The sequence below is a fragment of the Erythrolamprus reginae genome, chromosome 1 (genome assembly GCF_031021105.1).
Source record: "Erythrolamprus reginae isolate rEryReg1 chromosome 1, rEryReg1.hap1, whole genome shotgun sequence".
In the NCBI taxonomy this organism is placed as follows: Eukaryota; Metazoa; Chordata; class Lepidosauria; order Squamata; family Dipsadidae; genus Erythrolamprus; species Erythrolamprus reginae.
This window is the reverse complement of record NC_091950.1, coordinates 118,658,823-118,679,712: the sequence shown is the minus strand read 5'-3', so window position 1 is coordinate 118,679,712 and position 20,890 is coordinate 118,658,823. Positions and strand designations below refer to the sequence as shown.

Sequence of the window (20,890 nt, the reverse complement as noted above, 5' to 3'; positions counted from 1 at the left end):
TCAGCAGAAATGGCAGAAGAATTCCTAAAGGCCTGGGAGGATCCTGGCTGGGGGGAATCTTCCATAATATCTGGTTCCTCTGGACCTATGCCCCATAGGTTAGGTTGGGGTCTGTCTAGGTTTGGCTCATCCAGAGATAACACAGGGACCCCAGAAGGAGGCAGACTAGAGGCCTCTGGTGGGTCTTGACTACTGATTACTTGGGCCTGCACTTTCAAACGTTTTGCTGATTTATCATGAATCTTTTGTAGGGCTAGGTCCCTTCTCTTCTCGGCCCTGGTGACCTTGGTCGAGGGGCGGGCCCCTGGAGAAGAGGAGGAAGAGGCCTGGGGGATACTAGTAATCTCATCGCCTGTAGGCCTGGCCTCTCTGGGACCTTTAGTTGTGCCTCTCTTGGGAAAAGTAGCCATAGTCTGACAATTAACAGAAGACAAGGCTGAGCCAATACTAAATTATAAGGAGAAGATTTCAAGGACTTCCCAAGAGGAATGGATCCTGCTTCGAGGCCTCGAAGCTGCTGAAACGTGAGGACAATCTGGGCAAACCCAGAGTTCGTGCCCCCAAATCCAGCGGGGCCAGCCTCCCTAAACTTTGCAATTAAGTAAAACCAAGGCACTCTGGTTGGAGGCTAGGCCGGTGGAGAATTTAGCCTGGGACCCCCAAGGCCCGCTCCCGGATCCACGCGGTGGACTGAGGCCTACGCGGCTGGCAGAAGGCCAACACGAGAGGCCTAGATATTTTAAGAAAGGGCGCGAAGGCCTTCGCGCCAAAAAATCGCTTCGTAGAATTTCTTAAGGGAAAAGCGATCGACTAAGTCCAGGAGACTAGAGGCGTCCCACTCCGCAGGAGGTATTTATAAGCCCTTAAATATATTTTTATACAATCAATAAGCAATAATCCAATGATAAATACTTGCACTAGGACCTCCAGGCCAAGGGATTAGAAGAATCCACAAGCGGCCGCAGGAATCGTAACCGGCAAAACCGCCGGGGGAAAACGAAACCGCAACTTCTCCCAAGTAAAAAAGCCTAGCCGCCTTTTACTTTTTTTCCTTTTTAAAACGGCTGGCGCAAATAGTGCAAGTAATAAAATAAAGACAATAAATCTTACTACTTTTTTGAAGGAAAGATCGAAGGGAAGGTGTTAGAATGTTGAACGAGCTATCACATACAACCGCAGGATATGCGAACTGAGCGAATTCTGGGGAAGGGGCGGATCCGGCAAGCTTTTTTAATACTAGGCTCAGTTCCACCGGATTGGACATGAGCAACCCATGTGACTGCTGGACCCGCTCCTTCAGTACGGAGAAATCATATCAATCCAACTCCAGAGACCTCCATGATTAGTTGGAGATCTGGTGGTGCAAGTTTTCTTCATACATAGAATGCCGAATATCTGCTATACCAGTGATGGCGAACCTTTTTTGGCTCAGGTGCCAAAAGGGTGTGTGTGTGCCTACACCCATAATGCAGTATCCTCCCCCTTGTACAGTTGTGGGCTCCTACCGGAATGACTAATTGCACACAGCTCCATGGCTCTGGTGCGCAAGTGTGGGATTGAGTGCAATTTTGCTTCCCGCACCTGTGCAGGTAACAAAATATCGCACAGAGATGCTTGCGGGGAAGTAAAAAACCTGCACAGGTGCGGGAAGCAAAATTTCAGCTTACCACTGCGCCTGTGTAGGCGCACAACCCCCACACTGCCCCTGCACATAACCATGCACACTGCCCCCCCCCAAATGCATATGCACAAGCCTCATTGAAGCTTCCAGACTTCTGGTAGGCCTGTTGGCCTGATTTTCGCCATCCCCAGGGTTCAGGATGCTTTTCTGAAGCCTAGAGAGAGCGAAAACGGATTAAAATAAGGCTGGAAATCAGCTGACCAATGCGCACATACACGCTCGAGCTGACACAGGGCAACGTCTTGCGTATTCTCAGATATGGGTCCACACACAAAGATTCTATCAACCTTACACAGGAAAAGACCCGAATATGCCAAGATCTGTATATTAACTTTACGAGATATCTTAGGGTGAGAGAAATGATCATGCTGTGCACTTGATGGTTGAACCAAAATCCACTCAGAACCTGTCCAACACTAACCATAACATCTCACTGTTATTCTTCTTGATAAAATTATCCCCACAAACCGATACATTGAAGCAGTATTCCATGCCCTAGAACAAAGATTGGCGAACATTTTCAGCACCAAATGCTGAAACAGGAGTGCCTGGGAATGCCAGAAACTGGAAGAGCAGTTCCCTGGTGCACATGCTGGGAAGTGGACCTTCTGGTTTCTGGCGTGCGCATGTGTGCCAGTCACATAGTTTTCTGGTTTCTGACACAAATACGCACCCGAAGACTAGCTGGCCGGCACGCATGTGTGGGCTGGAACCCGAAGAGCAACGGGCGATGGCTGGTATGCCCAGAGAGATGGCTCTGTGTGCCATTTCCAACATGTCTGTCATAGATTTGCCATCACTGCCCTAGGATATAACATTCTCAACACAGAATGGATGACATTATTTGAAAATAAAACGAGATATTCAGACAGTTAAAAGTATTTAAAAATGGAAGAACAAAGGAAATAAAAAAGGAGTGTCAACATACACAGGGCATGGCAAGAATAAGTTGATGTAGAATTCACTGACTTCTGAAATGACCAGCTGAGCCCAAGGGAGTGGTCAAATGTGTCATCAGTCATGAGTCCCTTCATGCCCAAAAGACATCCAAGTCCAACCCATCTTGATTTCCTGTGACTCTTATCTACCACCAATTTAAGCTATTAGTAATTCAGATTTTTGTACGGAGCTTAAGTTTGCAATAAATCTTTATACTCATTTGAACTGTCTGGTTCTTCAGATTTCCCTGGTGTTTGACAGCAGCCTTCCAATTTCAATCACTGACTACAGTAATAATAAATGATAATGGGAAATGGAGTCCAGTATCACTAGGGTGGAGAATATATACAGAGCAACTGTATAACGAATATACAAAACTCGATATACACAAAACTCATGATCAGGACAATGTTCTGTTAATTGAGGCTGCCCCGGAACCTAATGCATTGATGTACAATGGAGCAATTCCATATAGCTAACTTTTAAAAATGTGTTTAATTAATTAACTTATCTGCTACACTTTCAAAAACTTGTAGATTTCTGCCTCTGTTAAGAATGAAATGCTCAATATACCAGACAGCACCATAAGTCAAACACAAATTATATATAAAATATTTATATTTAAAAACCTGACAACAAAAACACTCCAGTACTCGATTAAGGAAAAAATGTCTTTTTCTGATAGGATGAGAAATATTGGTTACAGGTTCTAATTTCCAGATCGGATCCAATCGGATCAGAGACACTGAAAAAAAAAGCAAGATCACAGGAGATGGAAACAATTATACACATACACCAACATACCAATACAGTGGTACCTCGAGATACGAGTTTAATTCGTTCCGGACCTGGGCTCTTAAGTCGAGCAGCTCTTATCTCGAACGACTTTTCCCCATAGGAATTAATGTAAATAATTTTAATTGGTTCCAGCCCTCAAAAAACTCACAAAGTTAGTCTAAATTATGCAGAAAGACATGTTTTTAATGAACAAATGTACATGTACATATAAATGAATAATGAAGTTTCTTTCACTTAACTTGTAAACTTTCTTAAACTTTTAAATTTACATATGTTCAACTTCTCTCCCACCCAATCCTGTAGGACAGAGGTCCCCAACCCTTTTTGCACCAGGGACCGGCTTTAAGCGATCAAGAGAGGAATGGGTGAATGAATGGACGGAGGGTGGGAAGGAAGGAAGGAAAGAGGGAAGGGACAGGAACAGAGGAAGGAAGCAAGGAAACTTATGAAAGGGGAGAGTAAGAGAGGAATGAGTGAAGGGAGGGAGGGAAGAAGGTGGGAAGGAGAAAGAAAAGAAGAAATAGAGGAAGGGAAGGTAAAAGAGAGAAAGAAAAAGAGCAAGAAAGAAAGAAAGAAAGAAAGAAAGAAAGAAAGGGGGAAGGGACAGGAACAGAGGAAGGAAGCAAGGAAACTTATGAAAGGGTAGAGTAAGAGAGGAATGAGTGAAGGGAGGGAGGGAGGGAAGAAGGTGGGAAGGAGAAAGAAAAGAAGAAATAGAGGAAGGGAAGGTAAAAGAGAGAAAGAAAAAGAGCAAGAAAGAAAGCTGCAAGCACCCCCCTGAGCCCCCCAGGCCGGCTGCAACCTTTTAAAACACGCGCGCCGCTTCGCAGCTGTCTCCTGAAGCCGAACGCGGAAGTTAGCGTTTGGCTTCAGGAGACAGCTCCTTGGCGCTTGTATCTCGAATTTGGGCTTGTAAGTAGAACAAAAATATCTCTCCCCTCCCAGCTCTTATCTCGAGTTGCTCTTAAGTAGAGCAGCTCTTATGTCGGGGTTCCACTGTATTGTTTATTCATACACTAGTACCACAGTGATTGTTTTCATTATTGTGTTTGTTTGCCATTAACACATTATGCTTTAATGCTATGTGGTTCTTTTGGTTTACTGTTTTCAGTATTGTTTTTCTATTGTATGCTGCCCAGAATCACGCTACTGGATTCGGGTGGCCCTCTTAGTCCATATAATAAAATAATAAACAAACAAAACAACATATTTGTCTCGCAGATTCCCTTTTCAGCTGGTTTTATAGTTGACAGCACTTTTTCTTGCAAACCACTACATTATTTTTCAATTTACCATTCCCTTTCTTGTCCTCACTTGATTCATTCTTGTTTAATTCTCTTGCAATTAATTCATTTGCCTTTCAGTTCCTCTCTTTCCCCACCCTTCCTCTGACTCCTTATTATACCTCATTACTTCATGTAACTACAATACAATTTCAATTCTGCCAGATTTTAGTTAGCATTTCTCCTTCATTCACCTCTGCTGCACTTCCACAAGTGAGGGTCAACTAGAGCTTGGGTCTTCTTGCTCCTAGTCCAACATGTTGTCCATTCCGTCACACAAACTATTTAAAAATGAGAAACTTGTGTATTACTTTTCTTTTACCTTGAACGCAATATTCTCCTAGATTACAATTGGAACCTATTGACAGGGATAGATATTAGTGTAATAGGAAGTGTCACTAGAGATATCAAGAACAGGACGGGTAGAAGTTGTTGATGCTCAATCAAATTACCCTGGCAAAGGATTACTGAGGCTTAAAGAAAGTCTCACACTTAGGCAAGAAAAATCAAAACTACACATATAGACCAGGTGAAACCAGGCTTAATAGCAGTAACTGTGAGAGAGATCTTGGAGTTTTAGAAGACAAACAGTTAAATATATGCTAGCAGTGTGCAGTGGCAGCCAAACTCCCCTGAGTCCCATGAGATTGGGCAGCATATAAATCTAGTAAATAGATAGATAGATAGACAGACAGACAGACAGACAGACAGACAGACAGACGAAGCAAGCCAATACAACCCTAAATTGCATTAATAGAGGGATACAATCAAGATCAAATGAGGAACTAATACCTTAGTAAGCCTACACCTAGAACACAGCGATTGGTTAGGTCCGATAGAGTGGGCCTTCTCCAGGTCCTGTCAACTAGACAATGTCGCTTGGTGTGGCTTAGGCCTAGGGAAGAGCCTTCTCTGTGGGGGTTCCGGCCCTCTGGAATCAGCTCCCCCCAGAGATTCATACTGGCCCCAGCCTCCTCGCCTTCCGCAAGAGTCTGAAGACTCATCTATACCACCAGGCATGGGGCTATTAGACTCTAGACTCTAGCCTCCTGACTGAGAAATGTTATGTATGTTTGTTGTTTGAGTGGGAATGATTGACTTTTAATGTAACTGGGGATTTTAGATTAAATTAGTTCCTTTAAATTAATTGGATTTAGGACACTTGTATTGTATTGTTTTTTCTTTTATATGTTGTAAGCTGCCCCGAGTCCTCGGAAAGAAGTGGCATATAAATCCAACAAACAAAAAATACTGCATCCAGCTTTGGTCACCACGCTATAAAAAAGATGTTGAGACACTAGAAAAATTGAGAAGATCAATCAGGATGATTCGGGGACTGCAGACTAAAACATAAGAGGAATGGTTACAGGAACATGGCTGGTCTAGTGAAGAGAAGGACCAGGGGAGACATGATAGCAGTGTTCCAATATTTGAGGAGCTGCCACAGAGAAGAAAGGGTCAGGCTATTTCCCAAGACACCAGAAAGTCAGACTCGGAATAATGGATGGGAACTGATCAAGGAGAGATTCAACCTAGAAATAAGGAGAAATTTTCTGACAGAGAACAATTTATTTATTTATTTATTCGACTTCTATGCTGCCCAATCCTGAAGGACTCAGGGCAAACAATTACAAACAATATAAAAAGTACAGTTAACAATAAAAGGGAAGGTCTTAAGCATAAAACATATCAGGAAAGACTTAATGAACTCAATCTGTATAGCCTGGAGGAGAGAAGGAAAAGGGAGGACATGATCGAAACATTTAAATATGTTAAAGGGTTAAATAAGGTTTAGGAGGGAAGTGTTTTTAATAGGAAAGTGAAGACAAGAACAAGGGGGCACAATCTGAAGTTAGTTGGGGGAAAGATCAAAAGAAACATGAGAAAATATTATTTTACTGAAAAAGTAGTACAGTGGAACCCCGACATAAGAGCTGCTCTACTTAAGAGCAACTCGAGATAAGAGCTGGGAGGGGAGAGATATTTTTGTTCTACTTACAAGCCCAAATTCGAGATACAAGCGCCAAGGAGCTGTCTCCTGAAGCCAAACGCTAACTTCCGCGTTCGGCTTCAGGAGACAGCTGCGAAGCGGCGCGCGTGTTTTAAAAGGTTGCAGCCGGCCTGGGGGGCTCGGAGGGGTGCTTGCAGCTTTCTTTCTTGCTCTTTTTCTTTCTCTCTTTTACCTTCCCTTCCTCTATTTCTTCTTTTCTTTCTCCTTCCCACCTTCTTCCCTCCCTCCCTCCCTTCACTCATTCCTCTCTTACTCTCCCCTTTCATAAGTTTCCTTGCTTCCTTCCTCTGTTCCTGTCCCTTCCCCCTTTCTTTCTTTCTTTCTTGCTTGCTTGCTTGCTTGCTTTCTTGCTCTTTTTCTTTCTCTCTTTTACCTTCCCTTCCTCTATTTCTTCTTTTCTTTCTCCTTCCCACCTTCTTCCCTCCCTCCCTCCCTTCACTCATTCCTCTCTTACTCTCCCCTTTCATAAGTTTCCTTGCTTCCTTCCTCTGTTCCTGTCCCTTCCCTCTTTCCTTCCTTCCTTCCCACCCTCCGTCCATTCATTCACCCATTCCTCTCTTGATCGCTTAAAGCCGGTCCCTGGTGCAAAAAGGGTTGGGGACCTCTGTCCTACAGGATTGGGTGGCAGAGAAGTTGAACATATGTAAATTTAAAAGTTTAAGAAAGTTTACAAGTTAAGTGAAAGAAACTTCATTATTCATTTATATGTACATGTACATTTCTTCATTAAAAACATGTCTTTCTGCATAATTTAGACTAACTTTGTGAGTTTTTTGAGGGCTGGAACCAATTAAAATTATTTACATTAATTCCTATGGGGAAAAGTCGTTCGAGATAAGAGCTGCTCGACTTAAGAGCCCAGGTCCGGAACGAATTAAACTCGTATCTCGAGGTACCACTGTAGATCCTTGGAACAAACTTCCAGCAGACGTGGTTGGTAAATCCACAGTAACTGAATTTAAACATGCCTGGGATAAACATATATCCATCCTAAGATTAAATACAGGAAATAATATAAGGGCAGACTAGATGGACCATGAAGTCTTTTTCCGCCGTCAATCTTCTATGTTTCTATGTTTCTAAAAAGAAGTACAAATTAAAACAATAACCCCAGTTAAATTTTACAAATGCTTAAATCCTTCCAACTCAGTTAAATCTGTTGTTGAGGGTCGGAATATGCTATGAAAATAGCTTAAGAAGGTAGATTGTTACAATTAAACAGTTTGCAAAATTTGGGGTACTATATACTCTCAAAATAGCCTGTATTTTCCTGCAAATTTTATCCTGCTCTAAAAAAACACGCCAGCAGTGGTTCTAAGCAAAAATATGTTAGAAAATGGGAGGGGAATTTCTGTTTCTCACACTACTCCAGTATGTACATGGGTCGTGCTGGTTGCTCTTTGGACCTAAATAAGCTAAGGGTCCAGATATGAAGCAGGTTGGGAAGATTTTGCTCAGTACAACTGCTGGTCCCTTATCTAAGCAAAGTAATGTTCGTATGCAAGATATTGAAAAAGGTCTGGTTGAGTTAACCACCCAAGCTATAAAAGGGAGCTGTACCATCAGAACAGCCTGCTTTGCTTTTGTGGTGTCATTATCTTTGAATACTTAATAAAATCCATGTGCCCTAAAAGCAACTACTTGTGCAGAAAAGATATAGCAGAACATTGAGATGTGTTCAATGCATTGTGGCATTCTGCTAATGAAAAGTGGCAGACGGAAGCAGAGCAGAGACAAGAGAATGTGGTCATCCAGTTATTTGTTTAGTAGCTCATCATTTTGAAGGCTGTGATCTCGTTTATTAATACACCCCCAGATTTGAAAAGAACTGGGGGAAGGAACAGCTGTCTGAGCTTTTCAGCACATTTCTAATGTCCAAAGAGAGAAAACCGAGATGCAGTTGAATAATGTGTTTGACTTTCTGGGGAGTCCACAATATTACTCTGAATCATGCCATTAATATTGTAATAATGTGATAAAAATTATAGAGAGAGATTTCACAAGAGTTGGTTGCATCACATATGCAGTCACATATTACCAAGTATACCATTAGCATATTTACCTATAGCACTGATGACTGTCTGCTGCTGGGTTTGTTTTATACTTCCCCAAAGAAAGACCTAATAGCTCTAAGCCAGGTGGAAGCAACAGTATTTATCCCCAAAGCCAAATTTCTCCATTCAATCTCTTCTCAATTAGGCAGAAAGGGTGTCACATTGGGGGGCAAGCTTCCTAAAGAGGAAATTAGGCTCATGTAGGGAAACCATTTTAAGGATCCCATTCTACAATGGGATATACTGCCTGAGGCCCAGAGTTTAATGCCTCCCGCAAAGACTTCAAAATACAGTGGTACCTCAAGATATGAACCCCTCGTCTTACGAACAACTCGTGATACGAACCCGGGGTTCAGAAAAAAATTGCCTCTTCTTACGAACTTTTTTCGAGTTACGAACCCAAACCCGAACTTCCGGGTTCGGCGTTGGGAGGCTCCTGGGAAGCTGCCCGGCTGTTTTAAAAGGTGACCGCCGGGCTGGGGGGCTTCCCAGCATCCCCCCAACCCCGAACCCGGAAGTTCGGCAAAAGTTCGGGGTTCGGGAGGTTGCTGGGAAGCCCCCCAGCCCGGCGGTCACCTTTTAAAACAGCCGGGCAGCTTCCCAGGAGCCTCCCAACGCCGAACCCGGAAGTTCGGGTTTGGCGTTTGGCTTCGAGAGGCTCCTGGGAAGCCGCCCGGCTGTTTTAAAAGGTCACAGCCGGGCTGGGGCGCTTGCCAGCAGCCCCAACTCCCCGCCGCTCGCCCATGGCCGGCAGAAGATCGCTCTTGCCCGGCTTCCCCGCGAGGCATCAGGTCAGCATTCTGTGCGGGCGGGCGGCGGGGAAGCCAGCGGCTGTGGCAGCTGCTGCAGGAGGCTTTCCCCCTCCTCATCCGCCGCCCGCCCGCCCAGAATGCTGACCTGATGCCTCGCGGGGAAGCCAGGCAAGAGCGATCTTCTGCCGGCCATGGGCGAGCTACAATAGGCTTCCACGCCCTTCGCCCGTGCCTGGCGGGAGGTGAAGAGTGCTTTGCCCAGTGCAAAGTTGACAGCAAGCAGCTCCGCAGTCGCCAAAGGAGGCTTAACCCCGCCCCTCTGTCTCACCCCTCGCCCGTGGCCAGCATAACTTCCTCCTGCCTATCCCCGCTCTTCTGCCGGCCACGGGCGAGGGGTGGGGTTAAGCCTCCTTTGGCGACTGCGGAGCTGCGCGGCTTTGCCTTTTGCTGGGAGGGCAAGTGAAGGGCCGGACCTCCTGCCTTCCCCCCCCCCCAGCCAAAACCCCAAATGTCTCCGCTGTAGCAGCTACTACAATAGGCTTCCACGCCTTTCGCCCGTGCCTGGCGGGAGGTGAAGAGTGCTTTGCCCAGTGCAAAGTTGACAGCAAGCAGCTCCGCAGTCGCCAAAGGAGGCTTAACCCCACCCCTCTCCCGTGGCCGGCAGGAGAGCGGGGATAGGCAGGAGGAAGTTATGCCGGATACGGGCGATGGGTGAGACAGAGGGGTGGGGTTAAGCCTCCTTCGGCGATGCGAAGCTGCGCGGCTTTGCCTTTTGCTGGGAGGGCAAGTGAAGCGCCGGATCTCCTGCCTTTTGCCCAGCCAAAACCCCAAATGTCTCCGTTGTAGCAGCTGCTACAATAGGCTTCCACGCCTTTCGCCCGTGCCTGGCGGGAGGTGAAGAGTGCTTTGCCCAGTGCAAAGTTGACAGCAAGCAGCTCCGCAGTCGCCAAAGGAGGCTTAACCCCACCCCTCTCCCGTGGCCGGCAGGAGAGCGGGGATAGGCAGGAGGAACTTATGCTGGATACGGGCGAGGGGTGAGACAGAGGGGCGGGGTTAAGCCTCCTTTGGCGACTGCGGAGCTGCTTGCTGTCAACTTTGCACTGGGCAAAGCACTCTTCACCTCCCGCCAGGCACGGGCGAAAGGCGTGGAAGCCTATTGTAGCAGCTGCTACAACGGAGACATTTGGGGTTTTGGCTGGGGGGGGGGGGAGGCAGGAGGTCCGGCCCTTCATTTGCCCTCCCAGCAAAAGGCAAAGCCGCGCAGCTCCGCATTGCCGAAGGAGGCTTAACCCCACCCCTCGCCCGTGGCCGGCAGAAGAGCGGGGATAGGCAGGAGGAAGTTATGCCGGATACGGGCGATATGTGAGACAGAGGGGTGGGGTTAAGCCTCCTTCGGCGATGCGGAGCTGCGCGGCTTTACCTTTTGCTGGGAGGGCAAGTGAAGCGCCGGATCTCCTGCCTTTTGCCCAGCCAGAACCGAAATGTCTCCGTTGTAGCAGCTGCTACAATAGGCTTCCACGCCTTTCGCCCGTGCCTGGCGGGAGGTGAAGAGTGCTTTGCCCAGTGCAAAGTTGACAGCAAGCAGCTCCGCAGTCGCCAAAGGAGGCTTAACCCCACCCCTCTCCCGTGGCCGGCAGGAGAGCGGGGATAGGCAGGAGGAACTTATGCCGGATACGGGCGAGGGGTGAGACAGAGGGGCGGGGTTAAGCCTCCTTTGGCGACTGTGGAGCTGCTTGCTGTCAACTTTGCACTGGGCAAAGCACTCTTCACCTCCCGCCAGGCACGGGCGAAAGGCGTGGAAGCCTATTGTAGCAGCTGCTACAGTGGAGACATTTGGGGTTTTGGCTGGGGGGGGGGGGAAGGCAGGAGGTCTGGTGCAAAGTTGACAGCAAGCAGCTCCGCATCGCCGAAGGAGGCTTAACCCCGTCCCTCTGTCTTACGGCTCATGTTGGCTTACGGGGAAGGGGCAGCGAAGTTGGTGCCGAGGCACCCTAAGCCCACCGGTGACCGCCAGAGGGTTGGCGAAGGGAGGGTGCTGCGGTGACCCGGCCAAGCCTATGGACGCGCCTCCCACCGCTCTGCCCAATCGCAAAGCCGAAGGAGGCACGGGAGGCGGTGAATGTCCTGTCCTCCGACCAGTCAAGCGAGGCAAGGCGGGGCTTGGCGGGGAATGTTGGGGGGGGGAGTGAAGAAAATTAAAACAGATTATGAAAAGTTAGTTGGTGGATGGCACTCCTTCCAGGAAAACGCCTCTGTGGGGGCTGGGCTGGGGGTTTTCCTGGAAGGAGTGCCATCCACCACCGAGCTTTTCATAATCTGTTTTAATTTTCTTCACTCCCCCCCCAACATTCCCCGCCTTGCTTCGCTTGACTGGTCGGAGGACATGACATTCACCGCCTCCCGTGCTTTCTTCGGCTTTGCGATTGGGCAGAGCGGCGGGAGGCGCGTCCATAGGCTTGGCCGGGGGGCTGGGCTGGGAGGGGAGGGAAAAAGAGAAAGAAGGCGGCGCTTCCCGCCCAGCCACGATGGTCCCTTCCTTACGGCTCATGTTGGCTGACGGGGAAGGGCTAAGTTGGTGCCGAGGCACCCTAAGCCCACCGGTGACCGCCAGAGGGTTGGTGAAGGGAGGGTGCTGCGGCGACCCGGCCAAGCCTATGGATGCGCCTCCCACCGCTCTGCCCAATCGCAAAGCCGAAGGAGGCATGGGAGGCGGTGAATGTCCTGTCCTCCGACCAGTCAAGCGAGGCAAGGTGGGGCTTGGCGGGGAATGTTGGGGGGGGGAGTGAAGAAAATTAAAACAGATTATGAAAAGTTAGTTGGTGGAGGAAAGAAAGAAGGCGGCGCTCCCCGCCCGGAGTGAAGCCGCTTTGCGCTTCCAGACTTCCCGCGACCCTTCCCACTCCTCACTCCTCCTCTCCCGCTCTCTTCGGGAAACTGAGGCTCCCGCCGGCGATTTTCCCGCGACCCTCCCCCTTCATTTTCCACTTACCGGCACGAGGTTTTCTCTTCCCCTCCCCAACCCATTTCACTTTTTAAACAATGCCAGGGAAGGGACGTCCCCTTCTTCTTCTCCCGCAGCCTGGAGAGGGAAAGGGCCGCCGCGGGGCTGAGCGGGCGGGGTCTGGAGAACAATGCCTGGCGCCACGCTCCGATGCCCGAGCTCCTTTCGCCTGCGGGGTTCCCGCTCTCCCCAACCTTCATCGGTGTGCGGGGAAAACCGCAACCCGCTTGGGACCAGCATCCCCACGGAGAAATGTCGCCTCCCTGGCGCCCCTTCCCACTTTTCCTCCCGAGTCCCGCCGGGGTCCATTTCCAAAGCGAAGGGCGCAGGAGGCAGGAGACAATCGGGCGACCGGAGCAGCAGCACCGCCGCCGTCAGCGCCATGCCCGGCTGTTTTAAAAGGTGACAGCCGGGCTGCGGGGCTTCCCAGCAACCTCCCGAACCCCGGGTTCGGGAGGCTGCTGGGAAGCCCCCCCCCCCTGGCTGTTTTAAAAGGTGACAGCCGGGCGGCAGCGTTTTTTTGCGGTTTTTTTTTGTTGTTGCACGGATTAACTGACTTTACATTGTTTCCTATGGGAAACAATGTTTCGTCTTACGAACATTTCATCTTACGAACCTCCCCTTGGAACCAATTAAGTTCGTATCTTGAGGTACTACTGTACTGTAATTTTTGATGTAACACAAAGATAACCTCATTAAATGCACATCTAATGGATAAACATGCTATACAGGTGGCAACTTCAAATCTCCACTACTAAATGCTCTGTCTTACACATTGGTAAAAAGAATCAGAATACTAAATATAAACTTGGAGGAATTGAACTTATTGATAACCCTCAATCTGTCAAAGACTTTGGAGTACTCATATCCAATGACTTAAGTCCTAGAGCCCACTGCAACAACATTGCCAAAAAGGCTTTAAGAGTTGTTAACCTAATCCTTCACAGCTTCTTCTCTGGTAATTTTGAACTGCTAACAAGAGCTTACAAAACATTTGTCAGACCAATCCTAGAATACAGCTCGCCTGTATGGAACCCACATTGTATATCTGACATCAACACAATTGAGAGAGTCCAGAAATATTTCACAAGAAGAGTCCTTCATTCCTCTTCTCACAACAAAATACCTTACTCCGCCAGACTTGAAATTCTTGGTTTAGACAACTTACAACTCCGTCGTCTCCATTCCAACTTAATTATAGTTCATAAAATCATATACCAAAATGTCCTACCTGTTAACGACTACTTTGCTTTCAACCACAACAACACACGAGCACGAAATTGATTTAAACTAAATGTCAACCGCTCCAAACTTGACTGCAAAAAATACAACTTCAGCAACAGAGTAATCAACGCCTGGAATGCACTACCTGATTCTGTGGCTTAGACTATCTACAATTGACCTCTCCCTATTTCTAAGAAGTCTCTAAGGGGCGTGCATGTGCACCACTGTGCCTACCGTCCCTGTCCTATTGTCTTCTTTAGGTATTTTGTTTAAATGTAAATGACAATAAACTCAATTGAATATTTATCTTTAACTCATCCTTTATTTTTGGGGGAGGAGGGGAGATAACCCTTAGTAAGGGGTGGCTCTCAGCTTCCTCAAATGCTATTTATTCCTGTTCTACAATAATTATTCTGTTGCCTCATATGTCTCTCGAAATGAGTGGAGCCTCAGCCACTTACAGTTTCTCCCAGGTGAGATGAGCAACATATAAGTTGATTAAATGAATAAATGAAAATATTTTGCGGGCACTCCCTAATGAAAACATTGTGGAGTATAAGCTTTTTAATCAGTAGAACAAAGCAGGGTCAGGTTCCTCTTACCACCCTACTGGTGCGCTGTGTCTCCTCGCACAATTTTGCTTCTGTGCATGAGCAGAAGAACGATATTCCTTCTTATCATGCTCAGAGAGCAAAAAAAAAAGTCACTGAAAATTAGGGGAAAAAGATGGCGCTGTGCACGGACCGACAAAGACAGCATGAGAGCCGTTGTGTGTTTATTGCTCTATCGGCAAGCCACTAACGGAGTGGTGCACTGGACCGCACCGGTAGAAACCCACCTCTGGAACAAAGTTGTGAGAAGTACCTCAATCATCAGTTTGCTAATCATCAGCTCACCTACCCAACATTTTCCCCCTTGGTTTGAGCTACATTCAGAGACCTAACTGTACATAGCAATATCATTCTCCACGTGGGAGTCCCTTGTTGACACAGCTTTATGTTGACTCACTGTGGATGCATAAAGATGTGGAATGTTGTTTTCAGCATGTCCCTGGCATCCTAAATTAAAGTGAGAATCATAGTTTATCATAGAGAGATATGGTCCTGTTTTCAAATATAGAGAAATACCTGGTGATACTGCGCCAGGTGTCCCACCAGTGAAGTGAAGATAGATCCTAGAAAAAGGTCTTGGTTGATGGCCTTGAAGGACAGGAGAAAGAGTCACTATCAAGGCAATGGTCACTTAAGCAAGGTTTGAGCCTGGGCCAAGAAATGAACTTGAGAAAATTGTCCCAGGCAAGTTCACAGGAAGGGGGTGCAGGGGAAGAAGAATGTTCAGACTTGTAAGATTCTGTTATCATAGCTGTTACGATAATAGTAGTTCTGAACCTATAGGGAATTGGCTTCTTAATCTAGTCTATCTTGTAGGGCTGATAATGACACATACCACCTCTATGATTGTAGGTAAGCTGACCTTTAATAGCTTAGAGCAGTGATGGTGAACCTTTTTTTCCTGGGGTGCCGAAAGAGCGTGCACGTTTGCTATCACACATGCATGAGTGCCCAAACCCATAATTCAATACCTGGGGAGGGCAAAAACAGCTTCCCACACCCCCTGGAGGTCCTCTGGAGGCTGGAAACGGCCTGTTTCCCAACTTCTGCTAGGCCAATTGGCCTGTTTTTTGCCCTCCCGAGGCTCCAAAAGCTTCCGTGGAGGGGAAAAACACTCTCCCCCATCCCCTCGGAGACTCTCTGGAAGCCAAAAATGCCCTCCCAGAGCCTCTGTGCGATCCAAAAATCAGCTGGCCGGCACACACATGATGTTGGAGCTGAGCTAGGGCAACAGCTCACGTGCCAGCAGATACGGCTCCGCGTGCCACCTGTGGCACCCGTGTCATAAGTTTGCCATCACTGGCCTAGAATTATATACGAAACAGACAATTATGGTTCTTTTAGCACATCATGGTTTTAAAAACCCAGGCCTGACAATATGTTAACCAAGGCTTATCCTGGACTGATCCATTGCTTTGACTTAGTAGATTTGATGCTTTGATAAACATAAAGAAAGAAGAAAGTGCCTGATAAAAGTAATGCAACACAAAGCAAAATGAAGAAGTGGCTAATGTGATATTTTTAACGAGGACAAACATGATTAAGTAAAGCTCTTTTCCTTATTACTTTTTTAGCATAATTGCTTTCCTATGCTTCTCTTGTGAAAGAAACAAACATTATCTGGCTCCTGTCACTTGATCTTTCCATATGTTGGTATACAAAGGCACTTTCTGACATTAGCTATCAAACTAATTTTGGAATGCTTTCAGGAAAATATTGCATTTTTTTCTGGGCATTGGTTTGATGATATATATAAAATCTTCAATAATCTTTTAGATTTATGTTTTTTAATCTATTTCGTCCATTGCATAAATGAATGATTTTAGATTATGCATTTCAGTTCATTCTTATAACGAACGTGGAATCTTGCAACATCAGAACCGAAATCACATTTGAATCCCCCTCCCCCAGTCTGAGACTTCCTTCTTCTTTGATATTAGAGCCTGCTTTGGCAAATGCCACTGAGGACGGATAGAACTCCAGCTCAATTCCTTTTCTCTCTCCCACCCTGGAGGAAGTAGAGTTTTTATTACCAGCCATAGATCATCAGTTTACCACCACAGCTGGTGTCCAAGCATGCAGCACCAATATAATCATGTGGCATTAAAAAAAAAAATCTGTGTAGAATGAATTTTCAACAAAAATAAGATTATTTAATCAAAGGGGTTTGTGATGTGAAATTTCATGCAAATTGTATTTTTTCCCCTCTGGAAGGAATAAACAGAATAATAAAGTTGGAAGGGACTTTGGAGGTCTTCTATTCCAACGCCCTGCTTAGGCAGAAAGCCCTACACCTGTCATGGTGAAGCTAGGGCACGCTTGCCACAGGTAACATGTGGAGCCATATCTGTCGGCACGTGAGCTGTTGCCCTACCTCAGCTCCAGCATGCATGCTTGTGCCAGCCAGCTGATTTTTGGCTTACGTGGAGGCTCTGAGAGGGTGTTTTCAACCTCTGGAGGTGGGGGAGGCCGTTTTCCTCCACCCCAGGCTCCAAGAAAGCCGAGGGCAAAAAACAGGTCTACCGGATCAGTGGAAGTTGGGAAATGAGGAACCATGGATGGTTGTGCATGCATGTGGGGATGGGGCAGCTTGGGAGTGGTCATGCACGCATACATGGAGGTGCGGGGCACATGAGGCATTAAATTATGGGTGGGCATACACACACATGGGATAACATGCACATGTCCACTTTTGGCACCCAAGGAAAAAAAAGGTTTGCCAGCCACCATTTCAGACAAGTGGCTATCCAATCTCTTCTTTAAAAACTTCCAGTGTTGGAGCATTCACAACTTCTGGAGGCAAGTTATTCCACTGATTAATTGTTCTAATGGTCAGGAAATTTATCCTCAGTTCTAGGTTGCTTCTCTCTTTGATTAAGTACCTGAATTATCTTAATGCACAATTGCTGCACAACATACTCTCTCTTCTCAGACCTTTCTTTAAGAATCCTTCAGAAGTACGGCATTTTGTTCCTTAAAACTTCTATATAAACCAAAACCACTAGAACCCCACCCTACTTCTTTTTCCTCAGAATTTGAGCAGAAATAAGAAAATAAATATATTTTTAAAAGTATAATGGGAAATAATCCCAGTTTCTCCCATAGCTTTGGTAATTAGTTGTTCAAAAAGGATGTCATAGTAAATGAGAAATTAGTATGCATTTATTATACAGCTTTGTTAACACGTTTATTTAAAAGAGAAATCTTCTCTTTTACCATCCACTCTCTAAGAAAACCTTTTTAAAGTCTGTTTTTTAAGTTCCCAGAATTATAGACATGGGGCTGCAATCGTAGATCTACTTACTTAGGAATAAATTATGACTCCAATAGGATTTACCAATGAAAAGATATATTCAACACCAGCATGAAATTCCTCAATACAAAAATCCAAATGCCTACTGTCAAGTTTTGTAAACTTCAGTGACTACTTTAATTATACTGAATGTAGTGAAGATTGAATCTAAATAATGCAGATTCCCTCAGCATTATTAAAATTAAATAGCTTAGAAAAGAATACTTCATGTAAACAGCATTCTGTGAGCCGCCCCAAGTCTTCAGAGAAGGGCGGCATACAAATCTAATTAATAATAATAATAATAATAATAATAATAATAATAATAATCATCATCATCATCATCATCATCATCATCTTAACTGCACCATTAAAGATAGTAGTACAGTCCCGAACTAGAGGGAATATATGGAATATACTTGCAGCATTACTGTACATAAAATATACAGTATTGAGTATTTCTTAATAATGGGTTTAGATTAAACATTATAAAATGAAGTGGATCTAAATCAATTGGGACCAATACAATATATTGAAATCTACATTAGAAAGCCTGAAGCTCTATAAATCTTTAAAAGAAAAAAAACCCTACCTTGTAAACTAATTAGCTTACTGGCCGGTCTGATTAACTGAACTTTTATAAGTTTTAAAAGCAACTGTGCAATATCTTTTCAAAAGCTACTAAAGAAAAACTTTGCAAAGAAACATGATCACCTCACTGCAAAATGGAATCTAACTTGAGCTCTTATTGAGACTGTTCGGTTCCACCGCCAAGCTAAAGGATTGCTTGATCGTTTTGCTTAGAATGTCTTGCAGAGTTTTACTAAAGACAAAGGAATACTGGCTATGTCCCCAGTGCCCTCCCTCTCAGGCTACTAGTTTCGAACTGTAGAACAATTTCTCTCACAGCGGCAGAAAATGTGACACGCTTAAGTCTTCTCTCCCTATAAGCATGGTAAATTGTAAAACTGCAAAAGAAAAAAAGTCACTTACCCTCTTTAGCCACGTGAAGTGTTTGTAAATATTAATCTCGCTATCCATGCTTCGGGCCCATTGCAAAGTTCTTCCCTTGGTTTGCAACAATTTCAGCTTAGTTATGGAAAATCACAAACTCTCTTCTACTCCCTTTCCAGCTTCTAGCTAGCAGAACGTCCGCACCTCTCTGACTTTAATATGTCCTTCAGGCTTACTCTAAACTTTTCTACAGCACTATGTTTATACACAACTCTATGAACTCCAGGCTGCATTCCCCACCTCCCCTACTAGCAGCATCTGGCTTTTTTTTTTTTTAAAAAAAAGAGGATATCAGTCATCAACTAGCTCTCAAATCATTCTAAAAACATCAAAAGACACCTAAAGTCAAATAGGCTCATAAAGAAAAATAAAAGACGGAAGGTTCCGCACGCGCAATTGAAGTCTGCAGCGAGAGTGTTCTTGTTTTGATGGGAAAGTAACAAGCTAAAAATTGCCAGGCTGTCATAGAGAAACTATTTTCAAGTAATGCCTTCTCTAGCTTTCTGTTTCAAGAGTGGCTGGAACTCATTACCCCCAAGACCCTCTATTTCCTGTCTTGGTTTTTACACTGTGTTTATCGGAACAGTCTTCAGAGCCAGTGTTTATTTCAGATTAGCTTTAGCCTAAAAATAAGCCCTGCTCTTGAGAATTGTTAGTAGCTCCCTTCTCAAAAATACTTGGAAAGGGACTTTGCCTGTGTAATGCCAAGTATTCCACACTTGGTTGTTGTTTTTAAGTGCGGGGGATGAATGAGCATATCTCAAATTCATAACTCAACATTCTTTTCATTCACTGTTACTTGCAGCTGAAAACTCCATAGCCCTGCAGCACTCCAGCTAGGTTGTGATCACGTGAGGTTACCGGGCTCAGCGTGGGTTCCTGCTCATCATTTTGATATGTCCCTTTCATCTTCTATGCAAAACCACTAAGCTTTTAATTCATTAAAGGTAACCTTGGAGGAAAATATAAACAGAAAAACAATCACATGTTCTCTTTAGCACCAACCAGTTACGCTCAGTGTATCCACGGAGGGTGCTAACTGCATCAAAGTTTACAAAATTTGACCTTTTCAGTTGACTTGACAAACATTGTCTATTTGTTGATTTTGTGGAAACATAGGAAATGCCTTATTCCAAGACAATCTTTCACCCATCTTGCTTAATACTGCCTTCAATGACTGACAGCAAGCTTCCAAAGTTCCAAGGCTTTATCCAGAGCTGCTGGAGGCGTCAAAATCTTAATTTTTTGAATGTAAGGTTAGTAGCTGTACAACTAGGCTACTCTTCTCTTCTAATGGAATGCTTCTAAAATATTGGTAAACATGGTGTAGGCCACTAAAGTATGATAAGTATAATTCTTGCTGCTGTTTGATCAGGATGGTTAATTTTTGCTATGGGGAGGTGCATCAGAAGTTGACTGCATATTTGTAGTTAACTAATTAGAAATTAAAACAAGTTTCTCAGTAGTAGAGTATCACCTTTGAGTACCACTTTGTGAAACCAGTAAAACAGATAAAACCCATAACTATGGAATTAAGGCTAGTCACAGCATCAAATTTACTATGTAGATCACCTATGATAAATTTAAGGACTCTACTTTTCAACTAATGAAGTTTATTGCAGGATCCACTGTGCGAGTCACTAGGACCAAAACTTTATTTTTCCAAGCTTTAGAGCCTTTGCTGGAGTCTATCATCGGGTAACTTATCTCTTTCCAGAATAGGTGCACTGGATTGTTCTATGTGTTGTACACACACACACACACACACACACACACACACACACACACACACACACACACACACACAAAAGACCATTGGGAATCTAATTAAGCAGTGTCCCACTTCAAACTTAGAAAATTCTTCCAACATTTTTCTTTCCCAAACTCTAATCTAAAAGTCATATATTATTCTGCGTGCCTTCTACATCCTCATTTGTGAGTAATAACTCAAACGTTTCAGTAAATGCAGAACTTCCTATTTCTCTTATACTTGAGAGGAGTGGCCAAGAAGTATAGAAGTAATTTTGTTTATCATTTTCTGCCTAAATAAAATCCAGAGAGGTAGGGGAGAACCCAAACAAGCTCTAGAATTAAAATCAATAGCATTTGAATTATTCGAATAGTTTATTTAATTTTAATCATCGTAGCACAGCAGTTAAGTTTCCTTCTCAGGGTAAATGTACTTCCCTTATACTGCCTGTGATGCAGAGTTCATAATGTTCTGAATGGC

The 20,890-nt window shown here is 45.0% G+C and overlaps 1 protein-coding gene across 22 annotated transcripts in view; it reads right to left on the bottom strand.

Moving 5' to 3' along the window:
- The window catches only part of PPFIBP2 (PPFIA binding protein 2), a 159,898-nt gene that overhangs the window by 80,331 nt on the left and 58,677 nt on the right, over positions 1 to 20,890 (bottom strand). Inside the window, exon 1 of one of the 22 annotated variants that reach the window (XM_070762628.1) lies at positions 18,640 to 18,775. The exons of the other annotated variants lie outside the window; for them this stretch is intronic. Within the exon in view, the coding sequence (XP_070618729.1) occupies positions 18,640 to 18,687 (48 nt within the window). The 5' untranslated portion in view covers positions 18,688 to 18,775. Of the gene's footprint in view, positions 1 to 18,639; positions 18,776 to 20,890 lie in introns of those variants that run through there. 22 annotated transcript variants of the gene reach the window in all.